The 19,930-nt window shown below is 45.4% G+C and overlaps 1 protein-coding gene across 3 annotated transcripts in view; it reads left to right on the top strand.

Moving 5' to 3' along the window:
• The window catches only part of LOC113443491 (sacsin-like), a 39,625-nt gene extending 20,167 nt beyond the window's left edge, over positions 1-19,458 (top strand). For 2 of the 3 annotated variants that reach the window (XM_026711747.2, XM_087918012.1), the window contains exons 6-8: positions 156-1,611; positions 2,745-2,833; positions 8,441-19,458. In XM_026711747.2, coding sequence (XP_026567532.1) covers positions 156-1,611; positions 2,745-2,833; positions 8,441-19,191 — 12,296 coding nt within the window. In that variant the 3' untranslated portion in view covers positions 19,192-19,458. The remainder of the gene's footprint in view (positions 1-155; positions 1,612-2,744; positions 2,834-8,440) is intronic. The other variant, XM_026711748.2, reaches the window with a different exon arrangement.
• Positions 19,459-19,930: the final 472 nt, after the last annotated feature.

The raw sequence follows: 19,930 nt of genomic DNA, 5'->3' as shown, positions 1-19,930 counted from the left end.
CTGGTGGTCCAAGTATTATTCGGGTTAAGGACTAAGATAAGGCAGTGACTACTACTGACTAATAAGGAGTGAAATAAGAAAGAAGGAAAGTAGTAGAAGTAGAAGTGTTTGTCTCGTTCTTGTGAAGTGAAATTTCTTTCCTTCTCATCCTTCAGACTTTCCATCAATTCTCTCTGGTGAGTTTTTGGGAGTGCTGGACACACAGCAAACAGCCTTAGAGGAAGGAGGTCAGCTGTGGAGTATAGAAGAATGGGAGGAAGCATCTGATCAGTTCCAACCATTCTGGGCAACACTAGAATCCCTTGGGAAACCTTGCCCAGCAGTCAAGGGCTACTTCCCGGGCACCCTTTTTCGCTTTCCTATTCGGCAGAGCCCTTCCAAGATCTCAGACAACATCTACAGTCCACAACGGGTGCAGGAACTTCTGTACTCGCTCTTAAATGATGCCCCCATCAGCATGCTGTTTCTCCGGAACATCCAGAAACTGACCCTGGGCTTCGTTGGGTCTGACGGTACCATCTGTGAGCTGCTAAAGGCTGATATCTCAACTCGTCCATATTGTGAGTCAAATGCTATTCAAGATATGCTAAAACCAGCCAAAGCATCTCTGAACCATGGTAGCGGTAGAAGTATCTCGGAATTATTTGCTGATTATAATCTTGGCGCCACATTGGAGACCAATGGCTGCATCAAAACACTTGCTTTACAAGGTACTGGGGTTGCTAAAGCTGCCAGCTGCGATTGGCTCATATTGTCAGCAGAAGCAAAAGAAGTTGACCTCCCAGGATTGTGGGACCTGGCTGAGAAGGTGAAATCCAGACCAGCATTATCCTTGGCCTACTGTTTGCAAGATAGATGCTCTGGGCGCCTTAGCTGTGTCTTGCCTCTCCCAGCCACGGAGGAAAACATCACTGGATTGCCACTGCATATCAGTGCTCCCTTTCAACTCACCGATGACAGGAGGCACGTGCAGTGGTCTGAGGAGGGGTCCCAGGCGCGGGGGGCTGAAGGCCGCTGGAACCACATCCTGATGGAGGAGATACTGCCTGTTGCTTATTGCCAAATGGTTGTGCTGGCCTCCTCCTGTCCTGGTGACCCTTATGGGTCATGGCCAGACCCAAGTTATAGCCAACAACTCCGGTACAAGCCTTTAGTAACTGAAATATGCCAGAGGTTAAGGAACATGAGACTCTTGGTGAGGGTTGGAGAGGGGGACCCTTGCTTGCTCCATCCTTCTGAAGCCATCCTTTTGCCAAAGGCCGTCTTGGATAGGCCTATAGGTGTGGTACTGGAGAAGGCCCTCCTTTTGGCAGGATCACCTCTGGCAGCTGCCCCTCATCATGTGCGTCAAGCCTTGGCATTGGGTGCAAAAGACGGGACAGTAGTGCAGGAGGCCACAGCCGGGTTTGTGAGAGGGGCTCTGCAACATGCTGACAAAATCTGGAATTGCCTCACAGAGTCTGAGAAAAGGTTGCTACTGGAATATTTGGTTGAAGATGGATGTTACCTGGAACTGAAGGATCTGCCCCTGCTTCCAACAGCCAATGGGCAATTCACCTGCTTTGGAGAGGCTGGAGAGATTGTATTTGTTGAGAATCCTGACTTTCCCAGGTGAGCAGCTTTCTTCCATCCCACCCTCCCCCAATGATCTAATTTTGTCTTTCCTTTCTTCCTCCTTCAGCACACTGTACTTCCTGATTTGATTATCTGAATCAAATCAGACTTGAACTCCTGTCAAGATAGAAATTCAAAATGCTTTAACTATAAAGGGAAGAAGAGCTCTACTGATTTGTTCCAGAGTAGTTGAAGCTCAGTGTCAACAGATGCATTTAGAAATGTCACACTCTGAATCTTTTAGTGGACGTACTTTCCTAAAATATCTTGTGTTGTAAGCAAAGAAAAGTAAATGGAAATCTGTGTCACTTTTTAATTTGTAGGTATACTGCTGGGCCCCGGATAGAACAGGTAGCATACCTAAAAAGTAAGAATGTAGAAAATGGAACATGCACTTGTTTCTTTAGAAAAAAGATGGAAGATAATATCCAGGGGAACAGACTTAGTCCAGGGTGGTGGCAGTTAGAGTGTGAAGGATTAACCTTGTCAATTCAGTAAACAAACCAGATTGTCTTAATCAGGGTTGGGATTCAAATTTTTTAACAATCGTTTCTTTGGGTGTGATTTAGTTGGTGGGTGTGGCTTGGTGGTCATGTTATTGGCTGGACATGGCCAACTCAATATCACTCACATCGAGGCATGCGTCTCCTTGCCTGGCCTCTCATAACTGTGGGGATGCTGCAACAGTTTAAATGTGATAAATGATCGTAAGTCACTTTTTTCAGTGCCATTGTAACTTTGAATGGTCACTCCACACAAGCAAAGTACCAGCAAAGGAAGGAAAAAAACTCCACAGAGAAGTTCCTGAGACAGGAAGTCTAGTCCTGCCAAGAATGTAATAAGGGTTAACGGAGAGGCAGTTTCTCTAAGCAGCACCAGAATGTTTCCTTCCTGCCTTCTTTACAGGATTAGGCCAGTAATTTCTTCTAACAATGGTTCTCTGAACTGCTTAGAATGTTAACAACCAGTTCTAGCAAATAGGTGCGAACTGGTAGAATCCCACCCCTGGCCTTATGTTTTATAGGCTGATGTAATATTTACAACCTTAAAATATATAGAGTAAGACCCATTTTCTTGACCTTCCTGGTAGTTTGTAATTTATTTATGGAACTTTTCTCTTGGTTTTGCAGAATTCTTTTGCCTTGTTTGGCCAATCAATTTCTTCCCAAAGATCTAAAACCTGTGTTGTTGAACCATTTGCAAACAATTGCCAAAAAAGGTAAGTTGTTATCTTTCCCATGTATGTCAGAAATGGGAGTGTAATAGGCTGTGAGAATAACCTTGAGGAACAGAAAGAAGAGCCACAACTAAAACAATAGTAGCATTCTCTTGGTTTGAGGCTCTCATTCATGTTCCTCAACGTAATTGTTACATCCCATTAGACAGGTTGGGTGCAGTCTTGTCTAGTAGCTCCCATCATCTCAGTGGGATATTGGTTGCAGAGGATGGAGTTAATGGAATATACCTGAAGGACAATATGAATGGGACTTAGCATATCTAACTGGACACAGCAGCCAGCTGCCCTCTGAGATCAGACAGACTGAAAGTCATCATCCCCTAAAATGGGCCAAACTTGATTGCATCACGTGACATAAGACATTCTGTATCCTGTACAGATGCAGATAGATAAACTCCACAAAACATCCATTACAAAGTACTTTTATTGGTTCATCAGGTATCCTCATAACTCACATTTGTGATGAAGTTCTTCTTTAATGACCAATCCTTTGCATATCTGTCTTGTAGGTTAAAAAATGGTTTATCTCCCATCCTTTTTCTCCCATCTTGTAACGATAGAAGTAGAACAGTTACCATGAGTCCATGAGTTCAGTCAAGAGTGAGGAAAACTCCCCCACCAATCGAGGGTCAATTTAGTAGCCAATTAGGATTACAAATGTCATGTGACATGGACTACATTTCCCAGGATACCTTAACTACATTTACGATGATGCATTCCCTTAAGGGAACAGCTCACAATTGCTAGGGTTGGCTGGACAGCACACTTCCCACCTGGAATTGTAAATTCCACTATTAAAAGAAGAGAAAAAACATTACCTATAAACTAAAATAAGCAGTAGACAGTAATACTAACTGAATAGCAGATAACTATATTACTAAGATAAACAGTTAGCTAGATAATTAAGAAAAACAGTAGACATTAATAAAGCATCAAACAAAGCAAAGCATGCAAAGCTTGAGGTTCAATCTTCAAGTTCAGCCCTTCTCCGCAGTAGCACAAGGTCAGTGACCGGCCTGGTCGCAGGAGGAATCTAGTGACCTCACCATCAGGACCTTGACTTTGCGGATAAGTCCATCAGAGCTGGGCATGGTTTGAGACACAAGTCCCATAGGCCACGTGTTGCAATGCACATCCTTGTCTTTCAGCAAGACGAGGTCTCCCTCCTCGAGGTTTGGTTCTTTGGTCTTCCATTTACAGCGGTCTTGTAGGATAGACAGGTACTCTTGCTTCCAAGGGTTCCAAAAGGTGTTGGCAAGCTGTTGAACTTGTCTCCATTGTTGTTTGTACAAGTCCTTAGAATCAAAGTTCCCTAATGGCGCGCGGGCCAATCACCTGTCTTTTGAGTTAGCAAGGCAGCTGGAGTGAGAATGGTCGGATTCTCAGGATGTGAAGAGACCAAAACTAAAGGTTGACCGTTTATGATGGCCACGACTTCTGCCATAAGGGTAGACAGAGTCTCATGTGTCAGTTTAGGTGCTTTTGTCAGCATCGAATCAAGGATCCGATGAGTTATTCCAATCATGTGTTCCCACGCTCCTCCCATGTGAGATGGGTGGGGAGGATTAAATATCCATGTGCATTTGTTGGCTTTAAGGTAGCCATCGAGTGGCGAGTCAGGGCAAATGCTATCTTCAATTTGTAGTTCTTTACAAGAGCCTACAAGGTTCGTTCCACAGTCAGATCTGAATACCTTGACTGGGCCTCTGTGGGCTTGAACCTTCTCAGGGTGTTGATGAAGCAAGAGGCATCCATAGATTTGATGATTTCTATATGGACCACTCAAATACTGAGGCATGTGAAGAGTACTGGCCATCGTTTGCTGTTAGCTTGACCGCCCCTGGTCCATCGGGTATACACAGACCAAGGGCCGAATACATCAAGGCCTACATTGGTGAATGGTGGTTCGGAGCTCAAGCACTCAGGTAGTAGGTCAGCCATCATCTGGTGTAGAGTCTAGCCTCGTTGCTTGCAACAATGGAAGACTGCAGAACAGTTGTAATACATCTTTTGGCACCTACGATCCAGAGTCCATTCGCTCTGAGGGCACCTTCTGTGAAGTGGGGGCCTTGATGATGGATTAGTTCATGGTGGTGTTGTACTAACAGCCTCGTTACATGATGGTTAATGAGAAGGATGATGGGGTGCTTGATGGCTGAGTCCATTTCAGCTTTGTGTAGGCGACCTCCTACTTGCAGTACCTCCTAGTCATCGAGGTAAGGGTTCAGTCTCAGAAGCGGACTGGATTGTGGTATGGGTTTCCCCGCAGTCAGGCATCCATATTCCGACGAATATGCATCTTGTTGCACACTTCACAATATTTGTCTCTCAGCATGAGTACAGAGGTCTGGGAAGTATGACTTGAAGCCTTTCCGATGACCGAGGAGATGGACGACTGTGCAGACAAGCACAGTTATTCCCAGTATGAGAGGTTTCCATCGGGAGAAGCGTTCAAAGCAAGCAGATTTCAAGGGGCCTATCTTCTCGTGTTGAAATGTTGTTGCTAGGCAGACAACTGGAGGGGCGACCGGTTCTACCTTCTTGACTAGGGGTCAAATGTTGCCATCATTATCTGGATCTAGGAGTTCATAAAAATCGGGTTTTTCTGGCTCCAAGGCATCTGTACATCTGAACTCAGGGTCTTTGAGCCAGGTAGAAGTTGATAACTGGGATGTAGGAGTCGACCTTGTCGCATGATCTGCAGGGTTCTGATCCGTTGGAACATACCGCCACTGCGCTGGTTTAGAAGTTCTCCTGATATGCTCAACTCTGTTGCTCATCTAGATGTAGAAGCATCTACTCTCATTGTAGATATAACCCAGTACCACTCTACTGTGGTGGGTTCTAAGGGAAGATCAATCATCTTTGTTATCGTCTCTGATAGTTCTGCTGCAAGCGCAGCTCCGCAAAGTTCCAGCTGTGGTACAGTATAACCTTTTTGCGGTGCTAGTTTCGCCTTTCCCATGATGAATCCGACATATACGTTGCTCTCCCCGCCATAGAATTTGAGGTATGCCCCGGCTGCTACTGCCTTGGTTGAGGCATCTGAAAAAACATGTAGTTCCTTTCTGTATGCCTTGGAGGACGAGATGGGAACATACGTGCGATGTAGATGAACATCTTGGAGGCAGCAGAGAGAATTGCACCATGACTCCCATTCTTGTTTCTGCTGTGGTGGGAGTGGCTCATCCCAATCTTTGATGTTTTGGGAGAGTGTGCGCAGTAGGATTCTACCTTGAATGGTAACAGGAGCTGCAAACCCTAGAGGATCAAACAGGCTGTTAACTGTTGACAGCAATCCTCTACTCGTGAAGCCGGTCTTTAGGGCTGGGGTTTTGAAGGTGAAGAGGTCTTTCTTCAAGTGCCAACACAAGCCTAGACTGCGTTGGATGAAGGGGCATTGCTGGCAAAATCGAGGTCTTGCAATCCCTTGGCACGGTCCTCGGGACTAAAGGCCTTTAGAACTTCTTCCTATTGGATGCTATCTTATGTAGTTTGAGGTTGGCCATCCCTAGCATTTGCTGTGTATTCTTTAAGAGGTCTATGGCCTCTGCTGGGGTGGCTACGGATTTCAAGCCGTCTACATAGAAGTCGTGTTCTACAAAGCATTGAGCTTCTGCTCCATATTTGTCTCCTCCCTCACGAGCTGTAAGTTGGAGACTGTAGTTCGCAATTGCAGGGGAGGAGCCGTTGCCAAACACATGCACCCTCATTTGGTATTCTGAGATCCTTTGGTTGTGTTTATCATCACTAAACCACAGGAAATGGAGATAATTACCGTGATCTTCTCATACGAGGAAGGAATAGAACATCTGCTGTATGTCGGCCATAATTGCTATGGCTTTTTTTCTAAAGCGGATGAGCACCCCATGGAGACTGTTTGTAAGGTCAGGTCCTGTCAGAAGGGCATGCACTCGTGGTAACTGTTCTACTTCTATTGTTACAAGATGGGAGAAAAAGGATAGGAGATAAACCATCGTTTTACTATTCTGTATCCTGTACAGTTGCAGATAAACTCCACAAAACATCCATAACAAACTACTTTTATTGGTTCATCATTTTTTGCCTTTGCAGAAACTGGGTGGGCGTGGCCTTTGCGTGACGCATCCATCCCATGCGGCCGCCAGTTTGACAGGCCTGCCCTAGAGGAATGACAGTGAGCCTTTCCACATTGCAATTGCTGCTCAGTGTAGGATACACCAGACTTACTGGTGCACGTAGAAGCAGGAAATCATTCCCCTTGCTGTTTTTTGTGGTTCTGTAAAGCAGAGGATAGAAGGAGGGTTTGTCTTCCCAGGATTCAGGATTTTCTTCCGATAGAAAACAAAGAGCAAATGGAACTTCTTCCTGAAGGAAGTCAAAGACTCTTTCTGGCAGTTGTAGTGAACTAGATGCTTTGATCTCTGGCCACAAACTGCCTTCAGAGGTCCTTTAAATATGCGAGACTGTCAGATCCACTTTGGATCAGGCATAGAGTGCATGTAATAGCACTACGCACATTCCAACAGCACATCCACATTCTCTTGTTAGAATCCTCCTCCTCCTCATCAATTTAGCTCTTGTCTATCCACTGCAGAATGAAGGCCTGTTTTGCATGTTTCCAACCAATATGAACCTGGGCTTTTTTTTGCCAATTGGGCCCACAATACTTGCTGATGTCTTAGCACCTTCTGTCTTTGGGCAGGTCTTTCTGCTGTCATGGATAGTTGCCCTAGGGCCTCTGGGGAATGAGGGGTGTTTTTGAGGTTGTATTGGCCTGTGGAAGGAATAGACCATAATCTGCCATGCTGGTCCAATGTGGGTTGGCAGATGTGATCGATATTAGTCTGGGGTATCCATCATGGCTTGTTTGCCTTGGGAGACCCTTCTGGCACATATATGTTTGATGACATAGCCCAAGCCTTCTATGATCGGGGCCTTGATGACACAAAAAGGCTTGTGTGGGTAAATGAAATTGTGGGCTTGCTAGAATCACCAGCTGCAATTAGCTGGAAAAATAGTGGGGGACCTAGAAAAGATAATATTTGTAGCTCAGGGTTCTTAGTGCTAAGCGGTCCTTCGGGCACTGAAGATGTTACATAGTTGGGTAAAGAAATGTCTGTGAGAAAACACAGACCTCCAAGACCTCACAATATTGTGATCTCAGACCATTCACAGACCTCTGTGATATAGCCTTTAGCACAGACCAAGAATCCTTTTGCAGCTATTTAGCCCCAGCTGAGGTGTCTCAAAGGTGCTTTTTCAAAAGGCAGCTGGACTTTAACATTCTCCTTGAAGAAGGTATTTCGCTTCTTATTCAAGAAGCTCCATCAGTTCTGATTGGATTGTGGGGGAGAGGGAGGAAGGAATAATCCTGAAGAAAAAACTAATCAGAACTAATCCTTCCATCTTCCCCACCAATCAGTCAGAACTGATGAAATGTCTTGTAGGAGAGATAGAATTCCTTCCTCAAGGGAAAAAACAAAGTCCAGCTGCCTTCTGAAAAAGCACCTTTGAGACAATCGTGACCTTGGATGACTGAGAATCTCTATAGACCTAGAGATGCACGAACTTTGGTATTTGATCCTTGTGTCTTTCTTGTCTCTCTAGGATTATTCAAAAATCTGGTCTCCTTGAATCAAGCCATCATTGAGAAGTTTCTTCCTGGAGCTCTCCCGAGAGATTGGGTGAGCAACGAATCTAAGCCTGTTACTTGGAGGCCCAGTGCGCATCCCAGCGAACCTCCCCTTGAGTGGCTTTCTGCTTTGTGGACTTTCCTGACACACCATGCTTCTTCCCTGGAGCCCTTCAAGGGATGCCCAGTAATACCACTGACCCATCAGTACAGTTCTCTCCATGAGATACAATTGGCTCGGCTTTTGCCTCACCCCACCCTCATATTCCAGAGGCATAATGGGGAATGCTTGCCGGATGCAGTGGCTGGAATTTTAGAAGTGTTGGGCTGCACCATGATCCAGAACTGGGACTCCAATTGGTCCCACCCCCAGCTGAAAGAATATGTTCTAGAACCCACACCTAGCAATGTCTTGCAAGCTTTTGTCCATCTGGGGTTAGCAGATGTAGAAAATCACCTGACATTTTTGCCATCCTGCCAGATTGAAAGTTTGAGCGCTTTTCTCTCTACGGCTTCCTCATTTTCTCAAAAAGATATCAGAGTCCTCACTAATTTGCCACTGTTCTTTAAGATGCCCTCTCTTCTTCCTCCTTCCAAGCCAGGTTTGGTATCAGCTCAGGATTATTTGGCTTTAGAAAAGACTTTGGTTCCACCAGTACCTACACATTTCTTGACCCCAGAGCCTGTGCTCTTGTGTCGCAACGAAGCTGAACGAAGCTTGCTTTTCAAAATCCGTGGAAAGCTTCTGGGGACGCCGGATCTCTGCCTGCTGTGTGTCCGAGCAATGAAGAAGGGGTTCTATGCCAATCGAGCTGAGGATGCCAAGCAACTCATGCTGTGGTTACTGCACAATGGAGACACACTCTTTAGCCAGAGCCGAGAACTACAAGCATTGTGCTGTGATCTTCCATTTGTGGATTGCGGATCAACAGAACTGCTCCGTCCCTGTCATCTCTACGACCCAGAGAACCACACATTGCTGGCTTTATTACGACCCAGCCACTTTCCCCAAGGGCCCTTTCAGGAGCAAGCAGTGCTGCGAATCCTTCGTACGCTGGGTCTGAAATCAGATCTTAGTACTGTCTGTCCAGCAGATGCAATAACCGCTGCAAGGGAAGTGAATGTAAGTGAAACGGCAACCGCCAAGGCCAAATCCCAGGCCCTTATCCGGATTTGTAATGAGAGTCCTCTACTGTCACGCTTATCTCCTGAGATGCTGAAGCAGCTGAGGTCCCTGCCTTGGGTCCCTGCCATCAATTCCTCTAAATGTGGGCCAGCTGGAATCTTCCTAGCACCTGAATCAATTCGCTCGGAGAAGTATGCAGCTCTTGTAGGACAGGTCATGGGACTGACAAACGCTTTTTGGTCCCATGCTGCAGAAAAATTGGGCCTGGAGTGTTCACCACCTCCAGAAAAGGTGATGGAAAATTTTGCTGACCTGGTACAAGGTTATCACTCTAAAATGACTCCCCTGAATGATGCAAAGTTGTGTAGCATCTATCAACACATGCAACAGCATCTCTTTGATTTCCAGCATCCGCCTGCATGCCGTTCAGTATGGAATGGGAACGACTTCTCGTGGCCAGCAGATGTGGTACTGTCCTTTCCTAATGATTTGGACTTTGCACTCCTGATGCCACGAGTTCCTCCAGCTTTCCAACAATACAGGCAGCTTTTTGTAAAATGGGGTGTCCAGCGATCACCCAGCAAGGAAGACGTAGACCAGGCTCTTCGTAAGTTGGCACAACAAATCAATGCCAGACCAAAAGGGGGTACGCAGGCTGAATTACTCCTCTTCATCGCTGCCTTGGACTGGCTTAGCAATCAAAGTTACCATGGGGGAGAGGGAATGCCTATACCGGTGCAAATCACAGGTTTGGTTGGTTTTGCTCTTCGCCCTGCCAATTCAGCACTGTATTGTGACATGGATCATGCCCGACTTGCTGATTTGGGTGAAGACCGACCCATTTTGGTGCACAAAGCTGTTTCTTCTGCCACAGCTGCTTTCTTTGGGGTGGAGATGCTGAGTACCAAGTTGTCAGGCTTAGAATTGTTTGAGGCTTGGGGGCCTTCAGAGCCCATCACTCTCCGGATCCGTAACATCCTTCGGGAGTACAGCCAGGATGCGGACGTGTTTCAGGAACTGCTGCAGAATGCAGAAGATGCTGGTGCTCTGACTTGCCACTTCTTAATAGACCTCCGGGAGCATGACGCCACTAAAGGACTTCTGGATCCTGGCATGGCTGCCTGTCAAGGCCCAGCCCTTTGGGCCCAAAACGATGCACTGTTTACTGAGGCAGATTTCTCCAACATTACCAAACTAGGGGCAGCCACCAAGGAGCACCAGGAGGACAAGATCGGTCGCTTTGGCCTAGGTTTCTGCACTGTCTATCACATGACTGATGTGCCTTTCCTTCTCAGTGGTCACACCGTCCTCATCTTTGATCCCAATATCACTCATCTCCAAAAACATATCCGTGGTTCAGCCCGACCGGGCATCCGTTTGAATTTAACCCCCACAGTTGCTACTTCATTTCCAGAGCAATTTGGGCCCTTCAGAGGGATCTTTGGATGTCGAATTGGGGAGAAATACCAAGGCACTCTGATCCGTTTGCCTTTCCGCACTGAACAGGAGGCCAAAGTATCTCAGATCTGCCCTGAGCCATTTGGACCCAGCCGGATCAAAGGACTAAGAACTGGCTTCCAGGAGATGTCCCAGTACCTGCTGATTTTCCTACACAATGTGCAGGAGGTATCACTCTCCTGCCTTGCACATGGTTCCAGTTCTCCAGAAGTTGTCCAGCCACTGGCGACAGTAAGCAGAGAAGTACTGGATGAGATGGGCTTTCCCCTTATACGATTGAGAACAACATGGCAGTCAGCTATGGATATCCACCATTTTCTGCTCCATTCATGCTCAGCTGATGGAGAAGCCAAGGAACTATTCAGAAAGGGAAGGGAAAAGGGTATCCATTTCTTGCCTCCTTCTTCTAGGGTAGCCTTGCCACTCCGGCCTAGTACTACCATTGGACGATGGCTCCCAGATATAAATGGTTTTAAAGGCCGTGTCTTTTGCTTCTTACCTCTTCCCATTGAATCAGGTCTCCCACTGCATCTCACAGCCCCCTTTGCTGTGCTGAGCAATCGCAAAGGACTCTGGGATACCACAGAAAAGGGCCAGTGGAATATAGCACTGCTACGAGATTCAGTGACAGCTGCATGGCTTGGGGCACTAACTCAGCTCCGAGACATGTACAAACAGGAACTGCTGGAGGATTATGAGTATTATGATTTTTGGCCAGATGTATACAGTATCAAGTATCCTTTCACTGAAGCAGCCAAAGCCTTCTATCGAGCACTAATTGATGGGGTAAATGGGGAGCAGCCAGTTCTTTTCTCTGATGGACAAAAATGGTGCTCACTTAATCATGCTTGCGTTTTGGGTGATGATATCATTTGTGAGACGCAACTGAGTTCTATAGCAACCAGAGCCTTCTCATTACTCTTACCAAAACCACAGATTGCAGTTTCTCTTCCAGAGAAAGTTAAATTGAGCATCAAAACCGTCACCTCAAGAAACAGCACAGTGTTAAACACTTACAATTGGGGACGGTTCCTTCAGGAGCTTGTTTTACCCAATCTTGCTAAGCTTGCAGTGCCTGATCGTAATGCCCTGATTCTTCGTGCCCTAGATATGAATGATGCCAGGGTGAACGAGTGCCTGAAATCCCTGCCTTGCATTCCTACTACTCCAAATGAAACACTGAAAAGTATTAATGAACTTGTACATCCGGGGGGGCGTGTTGCATCTCTCTACAGTCCCAATGATGGCTGCTTTCCTATGGGTGAAAACTTTCTGAAGCCGGAGAGGCTGTTGCGCTTGGAAAATCTTGGCATGACCAAAGATTGGGTGGCAATGGAAGAACTGATAAGCCGAGCCCGAACTGTGGAAGTTTTGTGGCATCAAAACCCCAATGAAGCATACCAGAGAGTCTGCTGTATCTTGCATCTCCTTGATGGCCATCTCCAGGAAAGTTCCAGAAATACTACCCAGGTTTTGTTTAGAAATATTCCCTTTTTGCCGGCAGTGCTTCCTGAGAATATGCATAAAATCTGCTGTCCCAATGAGATTTACCACCACAAGCTGTATTCCTTGGTACATTTGGTTGAACCAATCCTGGACCAGGAAGCTCTTGGGGAAAGCTCCAAGCTCTCTAAGGAAATAATGGAATTCCTTGGAGTGAAATGCAAACCACCCGTAAGTACAGTGCTAAAGCAACTGGAGAGAGCATCCTTGTGTTCCAATGCTCTCTCCAAGAAAAAGCTGGCTAAGATGGTACAAAATTGTTATGCTTTTCTCAGTGATGAAGTCCGGAATAATCAAAGTAGGGTAGAGGTGGCACAAAGGGCACAGATGTTCCCCTTCATCCTGGTCAGTGCTGGCTTTGTGCCAGTGTGTAAAGTGGCCCACAATCTGGCTTTTGACGCTGCTCCATACCTCTTCAAATTGCCTGAGGAATACCAGCAACAAAAGGATCTGTGGAAGTGTATCGGTCTGCGTGACACATTTACCTTGGGTGATTTTGCTTCTGTCCTGGAAACCCTGGCTGAGGATGCAGCTGGACAGCCTCTTTCTGAAGAGCAACTAGAAATTGTACTTAGGTTGATCATTGTAGGGCTTGCTGGAGTTTTGCCAGAAAATCAACAACTGGATTCTTACTTGTCCCAGAAAATGTTTTTCCCAGATCAGGACAAAGTCCTACGACAATTGCCTAAGCTGCTTTTTGATGATACTCCATGGCTTCCCCATGAGAGCGGAACACCATTCTGCCATAGTATGATTCCACGAAAAATGGCTGTGCGCTGCGGCATATTGACCATAAAGCACCGTATCGTGAACAAAGTGAGGATCCCAAAATTTTCTCCTTGGGGCACAGAGTTTGGAGCTAAGGAAGACCTGTGTACCCGCTTGTCTAACATCCTTCAGGAGTATCCCTCTTCACAGGATGTGCTGAAGGAGCTGCTGCAGAATGCTGACGATGCTGGGGCGAGCGTCATCCATTTCCTTTGGGATCGCCGCCAGCATCCAACAGAGCGTGTCTTCAGCGATGAGTGGAAGTCCCTTCAAGGCCCAGCCCTCTGCATCTATAACAACCGGACCTTCCAAATGAGCGATATTGAGGGGATCCAGCGCTTAGGATCTGGTGGGAAAGGAGGAAGGCGGGATGCTATAGGAAAATACGGTCTGGGATTCAACACTGTTTTCCATTTGACAGATTGCCCTGCGTTTGTCACAGGGGATAGAATACTATGTGTCTTTGACCCCACATTGCGTTACCTCACAGAATCTGATGAGGTCTCAGCTGGTGGAATGTACAACCTCACAAAAGATTTCAGAGAAGCCTTGTTGGATGTTTATGACACCTTTTTGCCTGATGTGTTTGAGTTGGAACAGGGCACACTTTTCCGGTTGCCCTTGCGTACTCCTGCAGGGGCAGCCTCCTCTCGTATTTGCCAGAATTCGGTGTCTGAAACAGATATGGAGAACATGCTGGAGGCTCTTAAAGAAGATGCAGAGTGCCTCATGATGTTCCTCAATCACATTCGCACTATAATTTTCTCTGTTATGGGCGAGGAAGACAGGAGACCCAAAGAGTTGTTGCGGGTTGAAACTGAAGGAGGGGAGCCTGGAAGGCTGGAGTACCAGGAATACCTGCAACAGGCAGCTGCAGCAGGAGGCCTGGAGACGAGCAAACCAGTAGCCGTCTTCTACAAAATTAAGATCAGCACTAATCTCTCGTGGGATCCCAGCATCTGGTGGGTTGGAAGGCAGATTGGAATGGACAGCACAGAGACCATAGAGGGCATGCAACTGCCATATGGCGGTGTGGCTGCTTGTCTTAATAGACGAGCATGTGGGAGGGCTTTCTGCACATTGCCTCTGCCAGGAAGGACAGGCCTTCCCATCCATGTCAATGGGAACTTTGCTGTTGATTCAGCTCGGCGTGACTTGCGGAAGGACTGCAGTGAAGGGGGTGTCAGTTCAACCTGGAATAGGTTACTCATACAGTTTCTGCTGGCCCCTTTGTATGGCCAGTTACTTAGATACCTGTGCCAGGGACTGGGAAGTGAGCCACTGAAATTCCACACACTGGAGGCGTGTCATGGTCGTCTTGCTTATAAGTATTTGCAATATTTCCCAATTGTGACCAAGGATGTACCTCCTGTTTGGCAGCAGCTAGTGACCCATCTGTATAAACTGATGCATAAAGACCAGCTTCCATTGTTGCCAGTCTATCAAAACAATGTTAATAACAAAAATGGACCGAGAATTGAAACAATAAGTGTGTGTTGGAGCGCACCCAAAGAAGAGGATTCCACCAAAGGCCTCTATTTCCTGGAGAATACAATAGAGAATAAAATTCTTGAGCGCACTCTTCAGGAGCTGGGTATGAGCTTGGTCCCTGCCTTTGGACAGCTACAAGAGATACATAAGCAGTTCGTCATGGCAGAAATTGATGTGGTGACTCTCAATTCTCCTTCCCTGTGTCGTTTTTTGAAAAGACTGGTCACCTTTTTACCATGCTCCCTAGATCAAACTCTTCTAAAGAATCGTTCCAATTGCCTTGCTCTCCTGACCTTTTGTTTAAGTGGACTGTGTTCCGATAAGGTGAGTTGCGTGGAAGGACTTCCATTACTGGTGACCAACGATAATGTGCTGAGATGTTTCAGCCAACAAGAACCTGTTTATCAGAATGTCAGTGCTTCTGAGCTTTTCCCGCATCATCAACACTGTTTTTCTGCCTTTGTAACTTACAATCTAAATGAGCTTCTATTCAAAATGGGGTTCCTGAAGGATTTTACTCTAGATGAATCTGTGGCTTACGTCCAGGAGATGCTGGCACTGAATAGCTGGAGCAAGGATAGCAAATGCCAGAGGAGCTGGTTAAGGAAACTGTGGGAGTTCTTTGAAAAAAAAATCTGTGTGTCACGGGATAAGAAAAAACTGAACCAGTTATTTGCAGAGTTCATTTTCCTCTTCAGAGGATGCAATCTACTCCCTGTCTGTGGTTCCAGTGAGTTGTTTCCTCTTGAATCCCTTGATATATTGATGCCTAATAACTCAAGTTCAGTTTGTGAAATTCTTGATAAGCTGGGCTTTGCCAAAATTGATGAATCCCTGCTGCCTCTAGAGTTAACTGCATACTGCATCAATCCACAGCTGCTGAAGATCAAAGACCCTATAGTAGTACTAGAGCAACTGTCTACCCGCAGCAGCTTACACTGGAATAAACTCACGCCATCGGATTATTATTTGCTCTTAGTGTTTCTCTGTAAGGATCTGAAAAAGCTAAATCCAGGATTATTAGGAAAACTGAAAGCTTTGCCTGTATTTGAGACATATCAAGGAAAATATGTACCATTAGTTTCATATGAAAAAGTGTATCGCCTGGTATCCAAAAATCCAAAGCTCTGTGAGAACTTTACGGAATTTTATGAAATGGATGCAAGGACTGTTTTATTAAAGGACACCGATTTGAATAAAACCATAAGCAAGCCCTTAGGTATTGGAGAAATGAACGATTTGCAACAGTTTATGCTGCTTTTGCCTAGGGTACCCAGTCTTCCTGAGGCCCAAGTACTGGAAGCCTTGAAGTTGCTGTTCAGAATCAAATCCCAATATGATGAAGAGTACGTGACTCAGAAAGCAGCTGTGGTGTCAACATTCAAGTCTTTTGCCTTCATTCGGGATGAGGAGAATGTGCTGCGTCTTGTATCATACTTCTATCAGGATAATGGTATTTTTCAAGAGTTGGGATTCGGCTCTAGATTTGTACCACGTAAATTCTATGATTCACTACTTCCAATCAAAAAGTGTGAAGTGAACCCGTTTTTATTGGACCTGGGCTTGCAGGAGGTGATTTCTGAGGAAGATTGTTTGAAATGTGCTGCCCAGATTGAACAAGAGGCATTCAGCAGCGGTGCTACTTCTGAAAATGTCCGAGAAAAAAGTAACAGACTCTTGAAATACCTGTTTTCCAGAGCAAAAGATGATCTGTCTAATTCCTTCCTGGCAAAATTGTCCAAGATCCGTTTCCTTGTACCGCGTGTCATCCTTGATAAACTGTGTAGCCTTCATTTGCCATACGCTCCTTGCAAAGCTCCAGTGGCACCCCAAGGTTCTTTGTGCTGCTCAGAAAGTGTTGAATTATTTTGGACTTCAGCAGTTAGTTTCTCTTCTAATGTCTCTCTAGGGAAAGAAAAGAGGGCTTTTTTCCAAAAACTTGGAGTGATATTCACATTACCTACCGAAGTGGTGTTGAAAAATTTGAGCAATGTATGCCAAGTAACCTGTGATACCCTAGAAAATAAGAAAACTCGGGCAGAAGTTTTAAAAGGCATGTACAAATTCCTCTCAGAACAGGAAGAAATAGATGTGAGCTCCCTTAGAGGACTTCCTGTGATACTGACAGATGATAATGAAGTATCTGAGGCAGAAAATGTGGTGGTCCACTTGCAGCACTCAAAAGACTTCCGGCCATACCTTTACATGCTGCCATCCAAGTTAGGGGCATTTATAGATATCTTTGAGAAGTTTGGAGTGCAAACTGAGGCAACCATCTATCATTATGCCAGTGTTCTGGCCAGGATCCAAGAAGAGACTATGGATCGGATGAAACTGCAACCCAATCTTACTAAAGCAGTGCTCAGGGCTACTCAGTTTTTCTTCCAGCTCCTAGAAGAAGCAAAGGAGCCAATGGATTTCTCAAAGCTGCAAGAACTTTATCTCCCTTGCACTGATGGGAAGCTATATCCATCAAACACTTTAGTATTTAGTTTCTACCAATCTGGCAAAGAACCCCCTGTTTTGATAAAAAAATTTCACTTTCTGGTCGATCTGTCTGAATGTTCCATATCAGCGGGCAAGTATAAGCAGTGGAACCTTCTGTGCTACCTACCTGAAAACCTGCGTCCCATGCGTCTCAGTAACATTGTTGAAGAACAATTAGAAGAGTCTTCTCTGAAACTGTGCATCTATCAGGAACACTGTGAGTTTCGGAACAATCTCAAAGAACTTCTGGTTTCTCTTGAATTCCAGAATGCACTGATTGCACTATTGAAATGGCAGAGTAAAAGAGAGGAAATAGAAGGCATGAATGATCGACTCTTCTCCCCAGATCAGCTAGAGGTGGTGTGCTGTGAAAAGCTCTGCACTGTAAAGGTCTACAACTTGCAACTTTTAGAGGGAACTCAATGTGTCAAGACAGTGCATGTTGCAACAATGCCAGATGACAAGACAAAAATTTACCTTACTCACCAGGAAAACATGGGTCTCCGAGAGGGAGTACGTATTTTCTCAGTTCTAGTTCAAGAAGTTAATACGCTTTTGGGAGAAAGACTTCATCAGAAAGCTATGGGGATTCTCATGGAGATTTTAGTTTGCCAGGGACCTAAAAGTATTGCTGAAGTCCTAGAGAATCACAGTGTGCCCCTGTATCAGCAGGCAAATCTAAATGCTTATGACCTTCCTCCTCCAGGGGAAGACATCCCTGAGGAATGGTATGACAGTCTGGATATGAGCATTCTGCATACTTTTGTGAAGGGAGATTATGTGGGCTATCTGGATTCTTCCCGGCCCAAAGAGCATTACCTGTATGCTGTTGTCCTTGAAGTACTTGAATCACAGAACACATACCGCATTGACTTGGGAGGAGGTCGGGAAGAAGAAGTGACTGCGTATGACTTGTACCATTTCAAGAGAAATAAGCCAGTCTCCGATTCAAATAAAATGGTGATGCTGGCTGTAGGCTCCACTGATGCTGCCCAAATGGTAAGACAAGATATTAATGAGTATTGGCATCAACGACCACTGAGCGAGGTCAAGAAAGAGATAGATATGTGCCTAACTCAACTTTGGAGACTTTCAGAAGAGGAGAAGAAGAAAGCCATTAGAAGATTGTATCTGTTGTACCACCCAGATAAAAATCTTGGCCAAGAAGATTCGGCTAACGAACTCTTCAAGTACCTTAAAGAAAAGATCAAGGAGATGGAGAAGGGAATGTGGTCAAATGGTGGAGGATCGGAAAGTAGCACTTCCCATCACAGAAACTTTTCAGACTGTTGGGGTGAATGGGATCAGCAAGCTCATCAACATCAACAGAGGCACTATGAATTTACTAGCCAAAGATCGTCTGGAAGAGGAGGAGGAGGTGGTGGAGGAGGAGGAGGTGGTGGAGGAGGAGGAGGATGTAGCAGTTACAATTTCTGGTCATACCATCAACATGGACCAAACTCTTCAAGATCACAATCAAGGCACTGTTTGCTAGAGGCAAAGCGTTGGCTCCGGCAAGCAGAATGTGATCTGCAGGTAGCAACCACCAATGCTGGACATGGCAACACTGAATGGCTGCTGTATATGGTTTTCAGGGCTATGGAGAAGACTCTGACAGCAGTTGAGTACAACCAGGGAGGTGGCTTTGAGAGGAATCTCTCCCTTGCAAAGCTGGCTGACAAGGCAGCATCTTATGGATGTGAGCTGGCTAAGCTCCCTGAGCAGATAGCGTTGCTCAGGAAGTACGGCGTGGATGACAAGACAACACAGTATCCCAAATATCACACTTTACCCACCATTCCTCATGAGGCCTTTTCTGCCTGCAAAGAGCAGGATGTGCTATTGTTAGCTTGGGAGATATTAAACATGGTAAAGAGTTGGCTTGGCCTCTAAATAATGGCTTGGCCTGGAAATACTAAAAGCTGCGAGAGACCATTATATATATAAAATGCAGCAATGCCTGTAAAGATAATGTGCAGATTAGATGCTTTAAATTGAGAAAGATTGTTCTTTAGAAAAACAAATAGAGAGCCTCATAGAACCTGTTTTTTTGTAGATGGTAAAATAATGTGTCTGTGAAAACTATGCATATTCTTGAGTGCTGACATTCCATTATTTGTCTTGATAAGTTGCTTTAATAAACTTGGCTTTGTTAAATAATTGGTTACATATTTATGGAGGGGAGCAAAGGGAATTATTAAAGCAATAGCACTTAGACTTATATACTGCTTCACAGTGCTTTCTAAGCGATTTACAGAGTCAGCATATAATCTGGGTCCTCATTTTACCGACCTTGGAAGGATGGAAGGCGGAGTCAACCTTGAGCAGTGAGATTTGAACTGCTGGCAAAAGGCAGTCAGCAGAAGTAGCCTGCAGTACTGCATTCTAACCACTGCTCCACCACAGTTCTTATAGCCATAGGTTCCTTGATAGAGATTTCATTTCCTCTATCACTGTATTTGATTCTTTTATAAAGTAAACCATCAGTTCACTCCAGTACCCAATAACTAGAAGTAAGAGGCAGTGTTTTTCTCAATGGATGTGCTTACCAAAATTGTCATGACTACATGAGTATTAATTCACGATATCAAAATAATTCCCCCCCCCCCCAATCTGTCTCTCATCTGGTCCT

The sequence above is a fragment of the Pseudonaja textilis genome, chromosome Z (genome assembly GCF_049901715.1).
Source record: "Pseudonaja textilis isolate UNSWEBS1 chromosome Z, rPseTex1.2, whole genome shotgun sequence".
NCBI lineage: Eukaryota > Metazoa > Chordata > Lepidosauria > Squamata > Elapidae > Pseudonaja > Pseudonaja textilis.
The sequence above is the reverse complement of the archived record's forward strand: the minus strand, read 5'-3'. Positions and strand labels throughout refer to the sequence as shown.